At 34.6% G+C, this 15,653-nt stretch overlaps 2 protein-coding genes across 5 annotated transcripts; one reads left to right on the top strand and one right to left on the bottom strand.

Moving 5' to 3' along the window:
* Positions 1-581: 581 nt before the first annotated feature.
* On the top strand, positions 582-5,645 carry LOC144572261 (putative galacturonosyltransferase 14). The gene is made up of 6 exons (XM_078321752.1): positions 582-1,287; positions 2,087-2,145; positions 2,247-2,402; positions 2,928-3,512; positions 3,998-4,300; positions 4,865-5,645. The coding sequence occupies exons 1-6, from the start codon at positions 1,071-1,073 to the stop codon at positions 5,150-5,152; spliced, it is 1,608 nt and encodes a 535-aa protein (XP_078177878.1). The 5' UTR covers positions 582-1,070; the 3' UTR covers positions 5,153-5,645.
* Positions 5,646-7,340: 1,695 nt separating this feature from the next.
* On the bottom strand, positions 7,341-13,264 carry LOC144572274 (heparanase-like protein 1). Of its 4 annotated transcripts, none has more exons than XM_078321771.1 (10): positions 12,873-13,264; positions 11,625-11,849; positions 11,467-11,503; positions 11,163-11,346; positions 10,301-10,449; positions 9,613-9,846; positions 8,815-9,004; positions 8,509-8,634; positions 8,220-8,319; positions 7,341-7,785 (listed from the first exon to the last, which is right to left on the bottom strand). In XM_078321771.1, the coding sequence occupies exons 2-10, from the start codon at positions 11,832-11,834 to the stop codon at positions 7,396-7,398; spliced, it is 1,620 nt and encodes a 539-aa protein (XP_078177897.1). In that variant the 5' UTR covers positions 11,835-11,849; positions 12,873-13,264; the 3' UTR covers positions 7,341-7,395. The 4 variants fall into 4 exon arrangements, with proteins under 4 accessions (XP_078177897.1, XP_078177901.1, XP_078177899.1 ...); XM_078321775.1 differs by lacking the exon at positions 12,873-13,264 and adding an exon at positions 12,532-12,669; XM_078321773.1 differs by lacking the exon at positions 12,873-13,264 and adding an exon at positions 12,511-12,667.
* Between the last annotated feature and the right edge of the window lie 2,389 nt (positions 13,265-15,653).

Raw genomic sequence — 15,653 nt, 5'->3', positions numbered from 1 at the left:
TACTTGTAAGACATTAGAATAATGTCATTAGTTTAATTCAACTATAGACCTAATTAGACCACCAACTAATAAAATAACAGCATAATACACATCATCTTCACCTAAAATTCATACAGGGTTGCGTCAAACCACTTATTAATAGTTAATACAAGATAAAGATAATAACCTCATTGATTTAATTTAGCTCAGGTGTGCATCTTTGCCAATTAATTCTTTCGCATCAATTTGCCCCACACACATTCCTAATTTCGTGTGACCTTTTCTTTACAGATAAATGTATGTTTCTGTCGCAGAAAACCTTAAAATGATAAGTGCTTGGTACAAATTACTAGTGGGGACCCATGTTTAACAACCTGCCACAGGAAGGGAAATAGATGCTCTTACACAGAAAGTCAAACTCCAGGTCACCATTTAGCCCCTCAACTGCTCCCCGACTTTCCTTTCATCTATCCTTTTTTATTACTGAACAAAGGGACCCATGGTCCTTAATAATTCATGTAATCATGGACCGGGAGCATGCAGAATTTCTCGCCTAAACGTAGCTTTCTTCCTTTCCGAATTTATGTGTGTAAAATATAAATGAAATTATATCATCAACCCTTCATCTGCCAACTCCTCCCCCCTTGGCCCCCTTCCCTTCTCCCCCCTTGTTTCCCAAAATACACGCCTTTGACTGAGAGGGGAAAAAAAGTGAGAGAAAAAAAGCAAATAATTCCGGAATTCCTAACTAGCAGCTGGAAAAATCACCCTCCTTTCTCCCGATCGAAAATATCAGGAAAAAATCAACCAAAAAGCAAAAATATTATCTAGTATTTTTCTCAGCATCGTGGCGAGTTTTCTTTCTCACCCCCTAAAAATTTTAGGAATCACAGCTCAGTCCATCTTCGTGAGAAAACCAAACCCCAATGCCGGATCCAGAGGACCCGGCTGAAAGATCAAATACCATTTCTGTCTCCATTTTTCTGGGCGTGGGGTTGTGGCCTTTGGAAAAATCCCACTGAACTTCTTATTGTTCTTTCGATTGACACGTGGCGGTAGCACGGGAGGGTCGACGTGGCGGTGGCGCGAGGATGCAGATCCGGCTGTCCCCTAGCATGAGAAGCATCACGATTTCTAGCAATAATGGGTTCGGTTTAGATTTGACTAAGGTAAAAGGCGCAGCCGCGCGCCATGTCTCATACCGAACCCTGTTCTACACCGTGCTGGCGCTGGCGTGTTTGTTGCCTTTCGTCTTTATTCTGACAGCGATCATGACTCTAGAAGGCTTCAATAAGTGCTCCTCTCTAGGTGAGTATTGATTCAGATTTAGATCTGTTTCTCTTAGATTTTTCGGCAATGTGATGGATCTGATTAGAACGATTGGTCTGAATTGGAATTGGTATTTCAGATTCTGTTCCATGGATTAGGGAATTTTGAACTGGGATTTCAATTTGATTTTTACTCCTATTGGAATACGAACCATATGAAGCTGCATTCTAATTTTTGTTTGAACAATTAAGCTAGAATTGTAGTCTAATACCAATTAGGATCTTGTTTTTGAACCAAACAATATTTGTAGTAAAATTATGGTTCTAGTTCTTTGATGTTCTTGGTTTTTTTTGTTCAATGTAGCTGGAATTCTGTTCCCTTCGGACTAATTGAAAGAAAAATACCTATTTCATTTACTGGAATGTACACCAACGTTAGCTTCTCAATTACAACAAATGACATAATGGGTATCAAACAAGGAATTTAGTGGTTTTGTCATTTGCTACCCATGTCATTTACCAAATGCGATTTCCATTATTAAACACTGCAGGCAGGTAGTCTTAACCTAATGACAATATAAAAGCTATATAGAAAGTTCTTTGTAGTACATACTGTTATACAGGTCTAGGAAAATTTTAAAACAACTCAGTTATAGTTTTGTCATATTGCACTGTAAGTTTACATCTACCTTCTAATTTCCAAATGGGTTTTTAATAAATATGGAAACACGAGTAGAGTCTCATATACTTTGGTTACGGAGATGAGCTTGATGTTTTTGGTTATGATAACATTGTGTAAACACTCTATTATTAATTATTATTTTATATTTTGTTTCCAGATTGTTTAGGTAGGAGATTAGGTCCAAGCTTTCTTGTCAGAGTCGATGATGGTTCAACGGTAAAATGTCTAACTACAACTCTTAAGTTAATTCGCAATTTTTGCAATCAATATGGATTTCATTCTGTCATTATTTTTATGTTTTCTTTTTCTTTGCTCAGAGAGTTGTGAAGGATTTATATAAGATGCTAGATCGAGCAAAATCAGAAGAAGTCCCATCTGGATGGAAGATTCCAGATTCATACCATGAATTTGTGGCTGATGTGAAAAGTAACAAATATGATGCAAAGACATTTGCACTTAGATTAAAGGCTATGGTACTGTTTCTTACTATATACACATTTATATTAGATGATACCTGAGAGTTGTAGCCCTCTTTGCTATATACACATTTAGGTTTATTTGCCATGGAAATGTATCGTGGTCATAATGAAGCAAGGCTTTTCTAGCTTGCCAAGATGCCATGAATATCCCTGATAAAAGCGCGCTATAATTTCTTTAATTCTGAAAAATCACAGGATATGTCACGTATAATGAAGAAAGTACTTTTAGAAGAAAAATATTTGCATTCTCTTTTTAAACCTCAAAACATCACGTCTTCTATTCAAATGAGGAAATTTCATCCAAACATTTTAACTATTCAAGATTATTTAATTGAACGAGAACTATAGATTTTTTTTTTTGCTTATTTAGAGGAACTATTGACAAATTTGAGGTTGTCTGATATTTTTTACGTTAAATCAGCTGTAGTAAGTGGTGTATAAGAGTTTTTTATGGTTAAACATGAAAGTTTCCCTTTTCTAGACCTTATCTTTACATACTACTTCCAATAACAAATTCAGATGGATAACATGGATAAAGAGATAAAGAAAGCCCGACTGGCTGAACAGCTCCACAAGCACTATGCTGCTATCTCTCTCCCAAAAGGCATCTACTGCCTTTCGTTACGCTTAACTGATGAGTACTCCTCCAATGCTCATGCTAGGAGGCAGCTTCCTCCCCCCGAAAAGGTCCCCCTATTGACTGACAACTCACGTCACCACTTTGTTCTCCCAACTGATAACATTCTTGCTGCCTCAGTTGTTGCCACATCGCTTGTCAAAGCATCCTTGAACCCTAGTAAGGTGGTGTTGCATATCATAACTGACAAAAAGACATACCCAGGGATGCATTCGTGGTTTGCTTTAAATTCCCTGGGGTCGGCGATTGTGGAGGTGAAAGGAGTGCACCAGTTTGACTGGTTGACTAGAGAGAACGTCCCAGTTATTGAGGCAATGGAGAGCCAGAGGGATTTGAGGAGCAGATATCATGGGGATATCTCAGGGATGGATAAGGAAGACAACCCCAGGGTCTTTTCTTCCAAGCTCCAGGCAAGGAGCCCCAAGTATATCTCCTTGCTGAACCATATTCGAATATACCTTCCGGAGGTAAGTGAAACTAAATTTTAAACTCAAATGCATATGCAATTTTCTGGGTTAAATCTGGTGTACTAATGTTATGGAAATGGAATACTTGTTCTTTGTCAGTTGTAAATAAACCAAATAATATTGTATCCTTCGCAAAAATTGAAGAGTAATTACTATCTATCCAATTTTGTGGGCAGACATGGACATATTTCCCAAATGAAACTGCTTATTTATCAAGATGCATACAATGTAGTCTGTCTTTTTTAAATCCCACTGGATATAAGAATTAAATGATTACCTAGGTAGACAAATAAAGTTAGGAAAATAAACTAATAAAATTAGGAAACACAATTAGATTGAAAGAACAAGAAAGTATAGCAAAAGGGATAAAAAAACAATGTACTAGGACAATGCTACTTCGGATAATTGTGTTCTATTGTTCCCCTATAAAGTATCACTCATAGGGTGTTGCTAACATAGTGCTATATATAACCAAAACTTTGCAGCTATTTCCTGCCCTCAACAAGGTAGTATTCCTAGATGATGATGTAGTGGTGCAGCAGGACCTGGCGCCATTGTGGGATATAGACCTCTCTGGAAAGGTCAATGGGGCAGTCGAGACGTGCCGTGGTGAAGATAGTTGGGTCATGTCGAAACGATTCAGGAATTACTTCAATTTCTCGCATCCTCTTATCAATAACAAATTTGATCCTAAGGAGTGTGCCTGGGCTTATGGCATGAATGTGTTCGATTTGAGTGCTTGGAGAAAGACAAATATTAGAGAGACCTTCCATTATTGGATCAGAGAGGTATCTTGAATATATTCTATGTTCTTTAATACAGTAAAATATCATTTATAATCATACAAAACTGGAAAGAGATGTTATATGCAGCATTTTCCCTTTCCCTTGTGATTTAATTTGAAAGGTGCTCAAAATACCTCCTTCCTTATTACATGATGTTTCAATGTTTTGTGGTAGTATGATAAGTATGTACATTAAAAGCCCGATCAGTTATAAAGTATGATGTTTGGTGCCTAATTTTAAATACTTGCTCATTTGCGGACCTTTCGGAAAACAAACAAAATATGAATTGAATTAAATAAAAGATATATCAAATTAAGGAAGTTACCATCAAAAGAGACCTTTTATTTTGGGTTGGTTCGGTATGGTAGTGACACCAGGTTTGACAGGAGGCTTGATGGAGAACATCAAGATTGAGTTATGTTATTTCATGGACATTTTTCAAAATCTATTTACCTGTAAATACCAGGTAAATACCAGTTTGATCTGGGACTAAACACAATGGTATTATTAACTAATGACAACCATTAATGAATTCTCATGTGTGTTTGATTGTCAATTTGAATGCAGAATCTGAAGTCAAACTTCACACTATGGAAACTTGGCACACTACCACCTGCTTTGATAGCATTCCGGGGCCACATCCATCCCATTGATGCATCATGGCACATGTTAGGGTTAGGCTACCAAGAAAAAACAGACTTAAGCAGTGTCAGAAAGGCGGCAGTGATACACTACAACGGCCAATCCAAGCCCTGGCTTGATATTGCTTTTCACCACCTCCAACCTTTCTGGACTAAGCATGTAAACTACTCCAATGAATTCATCAGAAATTGCCATATACTAGAGCCCCGATAATAGAAATACGATATTGATTCCATTCTTTCTCTGGAGGTCTCAATACTGATATCATTTGTTCTTTGGAGGTCCAATTGCCATATAGCAGCACCTCCTTTTTTGTAAAAATAGCAAATGCCTATTTTGGTGTAAATGTCAACGGTCGGAGATTTAGCTACATAGAGAGCAATATGAGCAGATTCACAGGATCAGGAGAGTACTATAATTGGGGGTTGTCTAAAGGCGCTCTTCAGAGGGTTCTTTCACACGCCTCTTTCTGTTTGTTCTTTTCTATTTTGGTTATTTTTTTTTTCTTTACTCTTTCATTTGATTCTTTATTGTACGAGTTATGTTTTTTGGCCTTCTCTATTCATCATTTGTTTAGACAGAATGGAGATACGAAGTGTGATAGGCACTCCCCATGCAACATGTTAGGGGAACATTGGATTTAGGATATCTGTTACTAGAAATAAGATATTAAATGTGCAGATAATTCTTTTCATGTTTTTGCTCTCATGCTTTTTTGGCGCTCCTTGTATTTATCATTCCAAGTTTTCTTACTCTTTTTAAGATAATAGATGTGCAGATATTTTTTTTTCATGGTTTCGACTTTAACTTCAAAAATCACTGGATCTAATTTTAAATTAACGAATTCAGCAGTTCTTTTTGATATACTTTGTAACCAAAGACAAGTTCAATTATTTTTAAGTTTGTTTTACACAAATTTTATTTATCGAAAATCTATTTAAAAATAATAATATATATTTCAACCTCTTGTTTGTCTTTTTTAAACAGAATGAACTCAAAACGCTACAAACATTGACTCGTATAGCAGATCAAAATATACAGGATTTATAGTTCGAAATTGACCCAACGAGTTCTGATATTTTTTTAATGAACTCTATTGAAGTTGGCTTTATTCTTTCATACATGAGGCTATGAGGCTATGCATAGTGCAGATTGGTCCGTACTACAGATTATTTCTGTTTCTAAAGTTTTAATAGTTGATTTGAATGGTTCAACTTGATCTTCATATGAAATGTACTTGTTCACTAAATTTTTATAGTTTTAGAATCTTCACTATTTTTTTAGATATGTAGAGAATCACTACTTTCAAATAATCTAAAATATTTTAGATCAAGTAATTTTCTATCTTTCTAAAAAACTCTAAAAATATAAAATTTAATTTATAAGTATATTTTTATATATAAATCATATTGAACAGTTTAAAATTGGTTGTTTGGATTTTAAAAATGAAGATATTGATTTTGGTTGTTTGGATTTTAAAAATGAAGATATTGATTTATAGTGTAGACTATTATGTGCTACACGTAGTACCATAGCCTCACTCTGTCACTCATATTGTTTAATTATTTAAATTGCAGATTTCGAAGTAAAAAATAAAGTATTTTATTTGTGTGCATACACATGCAGTGCTGGTACTATTACTAGTGTTGTAAATATGTAATGTGATGTTACAAGTAGTAACTTAAGCACGTCTGCACCTGACATGACAAAGATATTTTTTTATTTAACATGACGTGTCAAAGTTAGTGAAAAAAAGATATGCCACATCTATAACACATCACATTTAGTCAAATTTATTACATATGCTAGACTGTACTAATTGTCAAATTTTAAATTGTAATTGAAAATATTTAAGAAAAATGTCAAAAATTTGGAAGATTTGCAAAATATTGTAAATTGAGAAAAAAATGTTGGAAACTGTTATTCATGTTAAAAAATATTAAATTTTTTTTTCTTCTGAATTTTGAATTGCTGATGGAAAACAATATTTAAAGTTCATAAATTGTGAAAAATATTGAAAAGTTTCTAGACTAACACGTGATGTGTCAAGACTTAAAACTAATTCGAGTGATGTGTCATGTCATTTTTTTGCTGAAAGAAAGCATGTCATACAAAAGGACATGTCAAGCGACATACAAGTCACATCATGTGATAGACGTGTGCCATAACATGCCCATCACATGCCGTGCCATTCCGAGACGGAATCCGACACGGCGTGCCATTTTTTGTTCACCAGCTATTATACACATCAAAGGGCACATGATATTATACAAAAGACGTGGGCTAATTATGCTACCTTTTTTCCTTTTTTCTGATCTTATTATTCTCTTATGAAAACAAAAACAGCTTACAGGACCAGCTATGGTCAAACTACAAACCCCTGTTAAATAAACACCTTATATCATGAATTGACTATATACGAAAACACACTAGGAGAGCCAATTTGATATCTGCATTTAACTATTGCAAGCTTTCGCCTCAAAATTAGGAAAAACAACAAAAGCAATAGACAAAGGTGAGACATATATTGGCGAATTAACTGGTACAAGAACAGGATTTAAGGGCGGTACCTCTCCCTCATTCATCTCCAAAGGATCTCCGTTTAGAAGCATTGTTCTACTAAGTTTTTTGTTATCTTTAGCTGTTAGGCGGTATTCTTCTCTCATTTCAGACCCATCAGAAGCTTTGCTACCAACCCACAAAACCGTTCGCTTCAGACTATGCAAGAAGAAATTATCCCTCTCTATGCCAAACCCGTCGGCCATGTCAGCATTTATGTCATTTTGTACCGTTACAGTGAATGTGGTAGATTGGTTGAGGTTGAGCAAGAGAACTGTTACACCTTCCTGCTTATTAATTTAAAAAAAAAATGATTATTCAAAGATACATAAATGTTGAATCAAATTTAGGGTCGTTTCTAAAAATTGCCCTCAACAGATATCCCATTTGAAAGTTATTCAGTATTTTGCAGTGCACAATCCACAATGTAAGACTTGTGTTTTATGACAACCAACTGTTAGATAAGTGATGCGAAAGGTAGATTAATTCAATTTAAGAACTTGCCCTTTCCAAATATGAGCCTTCTCTTTTCCAACACCAAGCAAATATTATCCTCTTAACAGGTCCCACGTATTAGAAACATTGACACATGTTTGCAAAATTTGTAAATTAGACCGCACAAGACCAAAAATTGTAGCAGAAGGTGCAACAATAGCATAGTTTGTAGTGTATCCAAAAGGAGTAATTATAATACTTAATGTGAAAAACAGAAAACGGTAACCTTGTTCTTGGTACAATGAGCATAGGCACGTAAATATGGAGAGCCACTAATGTCAAGAGAAAGAACACCCTTTCCCATTAGTTGATGCCACAGCAAAGCACTGTAAGAGAATAAAAATAATGAGCTTGTCACAGTCACATAACTTGAAGGTGGATTAAAACAACAGCAACAATAACAATGACAACAAAGCCTTTAGTCCCAAACAAGTTGGGGTAGGCTTGAAATGAAACCCAACCGGAGTCATTGAAACAAAGAAGCAATAAAATTGGTTCATTGAAACAAAAGTTACCTGTAATAATCAGGATTAGGGATGAAAGTTTCAGTGTCGAGAAGACCGTAATTCCCACCAATTAAGCTCTGTCTACAATACACCTTTGTGTTATACTTAGCAGATAATCCTAGTTGATCCAAGTACCTATTTTATTAGTCAGAACCAACAAAGAATAATATATTAGGAGCAATTCGTGCACAGTCCTGTATAAAAATTGCTTCATCATTTGCTTTATCACATGTTTTACTGAGGAATATAAGAGATTTCGTTTTACAAGGGCATACATGAAATTTTCAGAGCACATGTTATAGAAGTAGAGATTACCAAAAGCTGTTAAGGAAAGAATTGGAGATGAGGCGGGACCCACTGTTGTAGGCACCACCACCCTCGCCAACCCATGCATTGCTCCATGGGCCATGTCTCTGGATAGTTAGTGCAAGATCTCTAAATGTGTCTGAAAAACGATTCAAGTAATATGGATCCAGTATCCTGCTTGCTAAGTGCGGATCATCACCTAGGAGACAATATGAAAAATAAAATAAATTAACAAAATAAAATGAACAGCTGATCCCAATGGTTCGTTTTTGAAATAAATTTATTTTTATTTATTTATGCCGAAATCATATACTTGTGGGCTTACTGTGTAGTGGGGCAAGTAACACACACATTGGCGACACCTATGTAGTGGCACAATTTTATTTGAGTAATGCTTTTATGAAAAGAATGGTCACTTGGTGGTGCTTTAACTTGACTATTTCTTTTTTAAATCAAGTCACAGAAATTCCAAACTACAAGATAAGTTCTAATGCTTGTTGAGTGTAAAGATATTTTACATATAAGATCCCATTCAATTTGAATATCACACGATAATCTATCAAAGCTTATTTAATGTAGACCATTAAAAATTTAACCATTTCATGAAGATAAAAGTAAAAAAATCCCATCATTTTTCATATGCATGATATGTAAACCATATTAATTGCATACAAAATATTTCACTCTCTATTTTGGGACAATGGTCAGGACTGTCAACATGCAGTGTTTTTAGATGCCAAGAGATCCTAACTCTTGAGGAAATATAGCAATAGCAGACTTAAAACAAAAGTAGAATTTTGAACTCACCTCCTCCGAGATTGTAAACATGATGTGTTACAGCATCAATGGCACTGACACCAGAAACCTGGAGAAGCTGTGCGTACCATTTCTGTTCATAGAAGCCTCCTGGAGCTACTAATAGTGGTTTTATTTTGGAATTTTTGTACAATTCATTCAGCAAGGTTCTAAGGGTAATTACGTCTTTTCCGTATTGCTCAGCCCCAACACTTGCACCAACACCACTGCCGCTCAACTCATTTCCTAAAATTTGTGAAAACAGTAAATTATTTACAGGAATACACTTCATAAAGAACACCCTTCTTCAGGGAATAATGCAGTATACATTGTACCGTCCCCATCAATACTTGCCCTATAAAATAAGACATTATTACAGCCACCAAAATTTCCAGATGTCAGATGAAATCTAAAGATGGTAATAAGTAAATACGAAAATAACTGCTCATCAAAATTTCCAGATTTCAGAAATGAACTACTTTGTGAAAAAAAAAACAAAGGGTAATTTTGTTCAAATTAAATGACAGGCATTTATTCATACAAGCAAAAACAATATTCTCCAACATATATGTAATTTGAAGATTATATGTGGCTTACAATATTGCATATTCGACCTAAACCCGTTTTGATCTTATAATTCATGAACACTTCAGTTTGTAGGGAAAAAAAAACACTAATTTTGAAATCTTGTAAATTTTACCGAATTCCCAAGAATCAACAGGGTAATTTTTGGTGATGGTATATTTAATAAAATCCCGTGCATTGGTTTGGTTCCATGCACCACTCCATTTTCCCTTTCGAACTAGATGCCTCCCCTTAAGCGCGTTAAGCCCAAATGTCATAACTGCTCTGCAAAATATAAAACACAAACTCTCAAGTCTTGGTTTTGTATATACCAGGCATATTTAACAAGTTGGGGCTAGATACAAGTTCTTTTGGCTTTTTATTTATTTTCTTTCTGTTTTTTCTCTTTTCTTGATCTTAATGTTTTGTTACTTATTTAAGCCCCAATAAGTAACACGCTTGTGATTTTTTAGGTACCAATACCATATGACCAAATACACAATATACATATGCTACTATGCATAGCGCATAGTGGTCTGTACTATGGATCAATATCTCTATTTTCAAAGTTTTAACAGATGATCTGAGCTGTTCAACATAATCTCCTTATCATATTGTACTTGTAGATCAAATTTTACATTTTTTAGATTTTCAGATAGGAAGAAAACCACTTGATCCAAAAATTCTAGACCATTCAAAAGTAGAATTTTCTACCTCTCTGAAAAAATAGTAAAAAAAAAAAATTCTAAAAAATGTAAAAATTTAGTCTGAAAGTACATTTTCAAATGGTGATCATGTTGAATGGTTTAGATCGACTGTTTGAACTTTAAAAACAAAGATATTGATCTATAATATGAACCAATCTGCGCTATGCATAGTACCATAGCCTCACTCATGTTACATTCTCTCAATTTTGGAAATCTCTTGTTCATTTTAGGTTTGCTCTTGCTTATTCACCAAAAGACAGGAAAGACCATTACAACTGGTAATTATTGTACCCAGTTTTTAAGAACAAATCGTTGAGTTCATCCCATCTTTTCATGCTGAGACACCCATGAGAAAATCCAAACAAACCGCTGGACGATTTTTGGAAACCAGTACATTGGTGCTCCGAATTTGATGTTTCATATTCGACTTGGTCCTGCAAAGAGCCCCCTACTCTTATACGAAGTGAAGCAAAAGCTGCCATAAAAAGTTGTACCATATCAGGTGTTTGCCCTTTGTAAATAACTATACAAGAAAAGAAAAAAAATTTGAAATAAAATAAATTGAAGATATAAAATAATAACAGTTATACAGCACCTGCAATGGCTTTAGCAAGGGTAGGATTTTTCAAGTCCTGTTATGAAAGATAAAACAATAAAATATCAATTGACCATTTTTTAAAAGAATACTGCAAGCTGGTTTTCTTAAATATATGTAAAACATGCCATTGAAATGGAACTAATAATACAACTTACCAAGTTTAGAACAGAAGCTTGGCCCCAGGGGCATTGGTTGTAATTACACTTTTCCGGGGGCCACCAATCAATTGTAGCACACACAAAATCCTCATTTGTTTCTCCAAGTAAAGAAGACCCACTTATAATTACTGCTACATCGCTGTTATCCTGAGATAAAATCCCGGTAAATATACAAAATAGAAGAGATAACAAAAGTGTCTTTCCCATGCCGCTGGTACAATCCTGTGCAAATCAAAATTTAGGAAAAGAAAAATTGAGTAAGAATAAAAGAGAGGAAAGCAAAAAGTTAACTAGTCACAGCAAAAAAAAGATTGGGTTGTATTGCAAATTTACCTTTATAATACAGAGATTATGCTTTAAACATAGGTTCTAGCACGCATATATATGTGCATAATCAGGATATTATTTTTTAAATATATGACAGCCACGTCACTGTTTATCGGATAGATTATCTTTGCTTGGAATTTAAGCAAATACCAAAAATACTTTTACACAAAAATTATGACGCCGACTCTAATAAATTTGCACAATTAAAGCATAGTCTCTTGTCTATTTTGCTTTACAATTTAAGATGGTTCCCTATATGTGCATATGTTTTGTAAAATATGGTTTAACAAGAAAAAAGTATACATATTAAGAACTTGATTATCGTGTGACACAATTTGAGCTTAAAAACCAAATTAAGATCGAACCAAAACAGCTACACGATCCCAAGGAGATAAATGTTTGTAAAATTGTAAATAGACGACAATATTTTGTCGCAGCAAATTTTAGGAAGTGGTGAAGCGCAAGGTTGATTTTATCAATCAAACATACAAGCAAACAAAGGAAAACTATAAATTTCACAACTTGTTAAAGAAAGGGAACAAATATAAATCATTACACATATACTCTAGTTCCTTACACGCGATAATCCTTTATACGCAACCACCAACTGGGCACGATGATTGAAAATTGTACACACCAAGAGAAAGAGAGACAGAGAGAAACTAAATCCTGCTCAAAGATCCATGCAATAGAAAAAAAGCAACAAATTTTGCCAGATAAAATAAAAATTCGACAACAGCCAACTCAAACGATGCCTTGTAAGTCCAGGAAGGACAATATTCTTACAGAATCGTAAAGCCCCAGTATTCAACAAAAATACTACCAACCTCTAAAAAAAAAAAAAAAAATCGATCTCTCATTCAATCCAGTATATCTATTTCCCAAAAAAAAAAGAGAGAGAGCAAACTGAGATGCTACCTCTATTGTCTCCTTTACAGAGCCGCATCACCCAATTATATATAGTAGCTATGTAAAAATGGCACTTTCCTTGTCTAATGTAGAGAAGCGACCTTTCCCTTTGAACCAAGCTCGTCACCTTGATTTCTTCCCGACAAAGACTAGGCCGCGAGAATAGACCCGAGAAATTGACAACAATTGAGTTGGCAGCAGATCTAATCTTCTACAGTGCCATCTTATCTAAATCTTATGTTTATGCTTGGTATTTCAATTTTCAAGATTTGGTGTAGGTGGTTTTGGAATTTTGGTTGCTAATAATTTCTAAAATATTTGGACTCGTATGATCGTATCTCGTGCCTTTCGGTCCCACTGACAAGTGACAACAACAGTAACAGTAACAGAGATCTGGTTTCGTTTCACATTCGCTCTCTCTTTTTTATTAAGAAACATTCGCTGTCATTCCTCGCTACCAGACGGCGCGGTAGCAGCATTTCAATCCGACGGCTGTGATCTCATCAGAGAGATCTCTCCTATGGTCCTATCATCCTATGTAGAGAGACTGAAGTCGTCAGGTCAAAATCGAAGGGTAGGAAATAAAATGATGCTGTGGATATATCATATATCCCATGCCACTCGCCAATTTTATAAGCAGGTGGCGCATGCTTAGAAATTAGAACAATTGGAGTTGGAGCAATACTTAATTTTAATTACTCTGACCTTTAACAGTTAATTAGTGAAAGAACAGTGGTGGTCGCTGACTAGCCGAGAGACAAACTAGCCAATTAGTTTATGTTTTATTTTGGCGGGTTAAAGAAAAAGAGCTGGAGGAATATTTTGCTTTGTTTTAACCTTTTTGGAAAGTGGATTTGTTGCAGAAACGAATTTTTCTATATAACTACAACTTGCGTATGTAGTGGAAGTATACGTTCAGATATGGAACTAAAAAATTTAGATTAGAAGGACTGAAACGTAAAATATGTATAGTATGTGATTTAATTTGATATGTTTTACCGAGGTCTGCAGTCATATTAGAGTGAGAAAAATAACACGGCGGAGTCGGTTCCGTTACATAATGGCACGGTTACAGTACGGAATGGTACGTTACATGTGTCAGTTACATGCAGTATTTTAATATTCGGTTTATATGCAGTATGTAGCCGCATATGCAGATTTTTATGCGGACTTATATATGCAAATTTTAAATGAAAATTCATATATATATATAAACTAATATACTGTAATATGTGGTATAAACCACTGTTAATATACTCTAAATCGGTATTTTTATTACTGTTAATATACTCTAAATCGTTAATATACTTTAAACCGGTAATATGTGGTATAAACCATTGTTAATATACTATAAAGCGGTATTTTTATCACTGTTAATATACTTTAAACCTGTAATATGCTTTGAACCGCATATTCGGACCGAATATAGATTTTCTATTTGGATTACGACCGAATAGGAATATTCGACTGAATAGACCGAATATTACTACACTGGTTATGTATCATGACTCGCGTGTTCCGTGCCATGATTATTCGCGTGACTTGATAATCTTTTGAAACTTTGGTACGACACGGCAGATGGTCACGCGAGTCACGTGTAATTAGGACCATTAGATATTGATCAAATAGTGAATTTTGAATAAACTAACCTAAATTATGATCAAATGGTCACGCGAATCACGTTTTGGCATGGCACGTTTGGGCACAGCGTGACCATTTGCGTACCATGGCTACCCCTTGACATTTTGATCACGGCACGGCACGTGAAAAATTAACTTGGTCACGGTACGACACAGCATAAGACCAAAATCACGATGTATTAGTCACAACACGGTACATTTTTTCCACTCTAGTCTATGCGACTATGATCTAATTCCAAAAAATTAACAATAATATATATAGAGAGAGAGACGGACTACGGTGAGTTGCGAAGTAAAACACGTTTATACTCTACGCAATATCTTCATTTTTAAAGTTCAAAACATCGATCCGAACCGCTCAACATGTTCTTCATAATAAAATATGCTTAGAAACTAAATTTTACATTTTTTTACTATTTATTAAACCACTTTGAAAATCTGAAAATCCGGGTGAACAGTAAAAACAGTAAAAAAAATTGGACCACCGGATCGGTTATTTTCAAAGTGGCTTAATAAATAGTAAATAAATTCCAAAAAATATAAAATTTGGTCTCCAAGCACATTTCAATATGAAGATCATGTTGAATGGTTCGGATCGACGTTTTGAACTTCAAAATTGTACAATATGAGTGTGAAGTAAAATAGCCGCTTTACTTCGCAACTCACCATTGTCCCCTCTCTCTCTATATATATATTTTATTATAATTTCTATTTCATGTAGTACGTTGTGCTTCTTTCTATAATATTATTTCCAAAACTTAATAAAAATAACTTTTCATTGTCAACAATTAAAAAAACAACTCGAAGTAATATTTATAATTTATTTTTTTAGATAAAAATGAGAGATAAAATGGTTTTTTTTCTCTTCTCTCAAAAATAATGGTTTGAAAAGTGATAGCATAAATTTAGGAATGCAATAACATTTTTAAGAAAATATCTATACATAGGCAGGAACTCCTCAAGAACACTATTCAATGAGTCTGCATTGTCTGCCTAAACTAAAAAAAAAACATCTTTTGAGTTAATGCATCTCAATCATCTAATTTTAAAAGGAATCAATTCCGTCACAGCTTATAATTCAAAGGGTCCTTTAATATTAGTGTGAATTTAATCCGCACGAATCTTAAAACGGATCGAACAGTCCAGATAC

This window comes from Carex rostrata, chromosome 20, assembly GCF_964058835.1.
Source record: "Carex rostrata chromosome 20, lpCarRost1.2, whole genome shotgun sequence".
Classification (NCBI taxonomy): Eukaryota; Viridiplantae; Streptophyta; class Magnoliopsida; order Poales; family Cyperaceae; genus Carex; species Carex rostrata.
This window is presented reverse-complemented; position numbering and strand designations above follow the sequence as displayed.

What these genes read in the sequence shown, in the direction of transcription:
- LOC144572274 (XM_078321771.1), bottom strand. Translation starts at nt 11,834, where the DNA reads ATGGGAAAGACACTTTTGTTATCTCTTCTATTTTGTATATTTACCGGG. An exon ending in GATTTGTTCTTAAAAACTGG is followed by an intron (nt 10,450 to 11,162) that starts GTACAATAATTA and finishes TATATTTTGCAG; the next exon opens with AGCAGTTATGACATTTGGGC. An exon ending in CTCATTGTACCAAGAACAAG is followed by an intron (nt 7,786 to 8,219) that starts GTTACCGTTTTC and finishes ATTAATAAGCAG; the next exon opens with GAAGGTGTAACAGTTCTCTT.
- LOC144572261 (XM_078321752.1), top strand. Translation starts at nt 1,071, where the DNA reads ATGCAGATCCGGCTGTCCCCTAGCATGAGAAGCATCACGATTTCTAGC. An exon ending in GAGTCGATGATGGTTCAACG is followed by an intron (nt 2,146 to 2,246) that starts GTAAAATGTCTA and finishes TTCTTTGCTCAG; the next exon opens with AGAGTTGTGAAGGATTTATA. An exon ending in TCCATTATTGGATCAGAGAG is followed by an intron (nt 4,301 to 4,864) that starts GTATCTTGAATA and finishes ATTTGAATGCAG; the next exon opens with AATCTGAAGTCAAACTTCAC.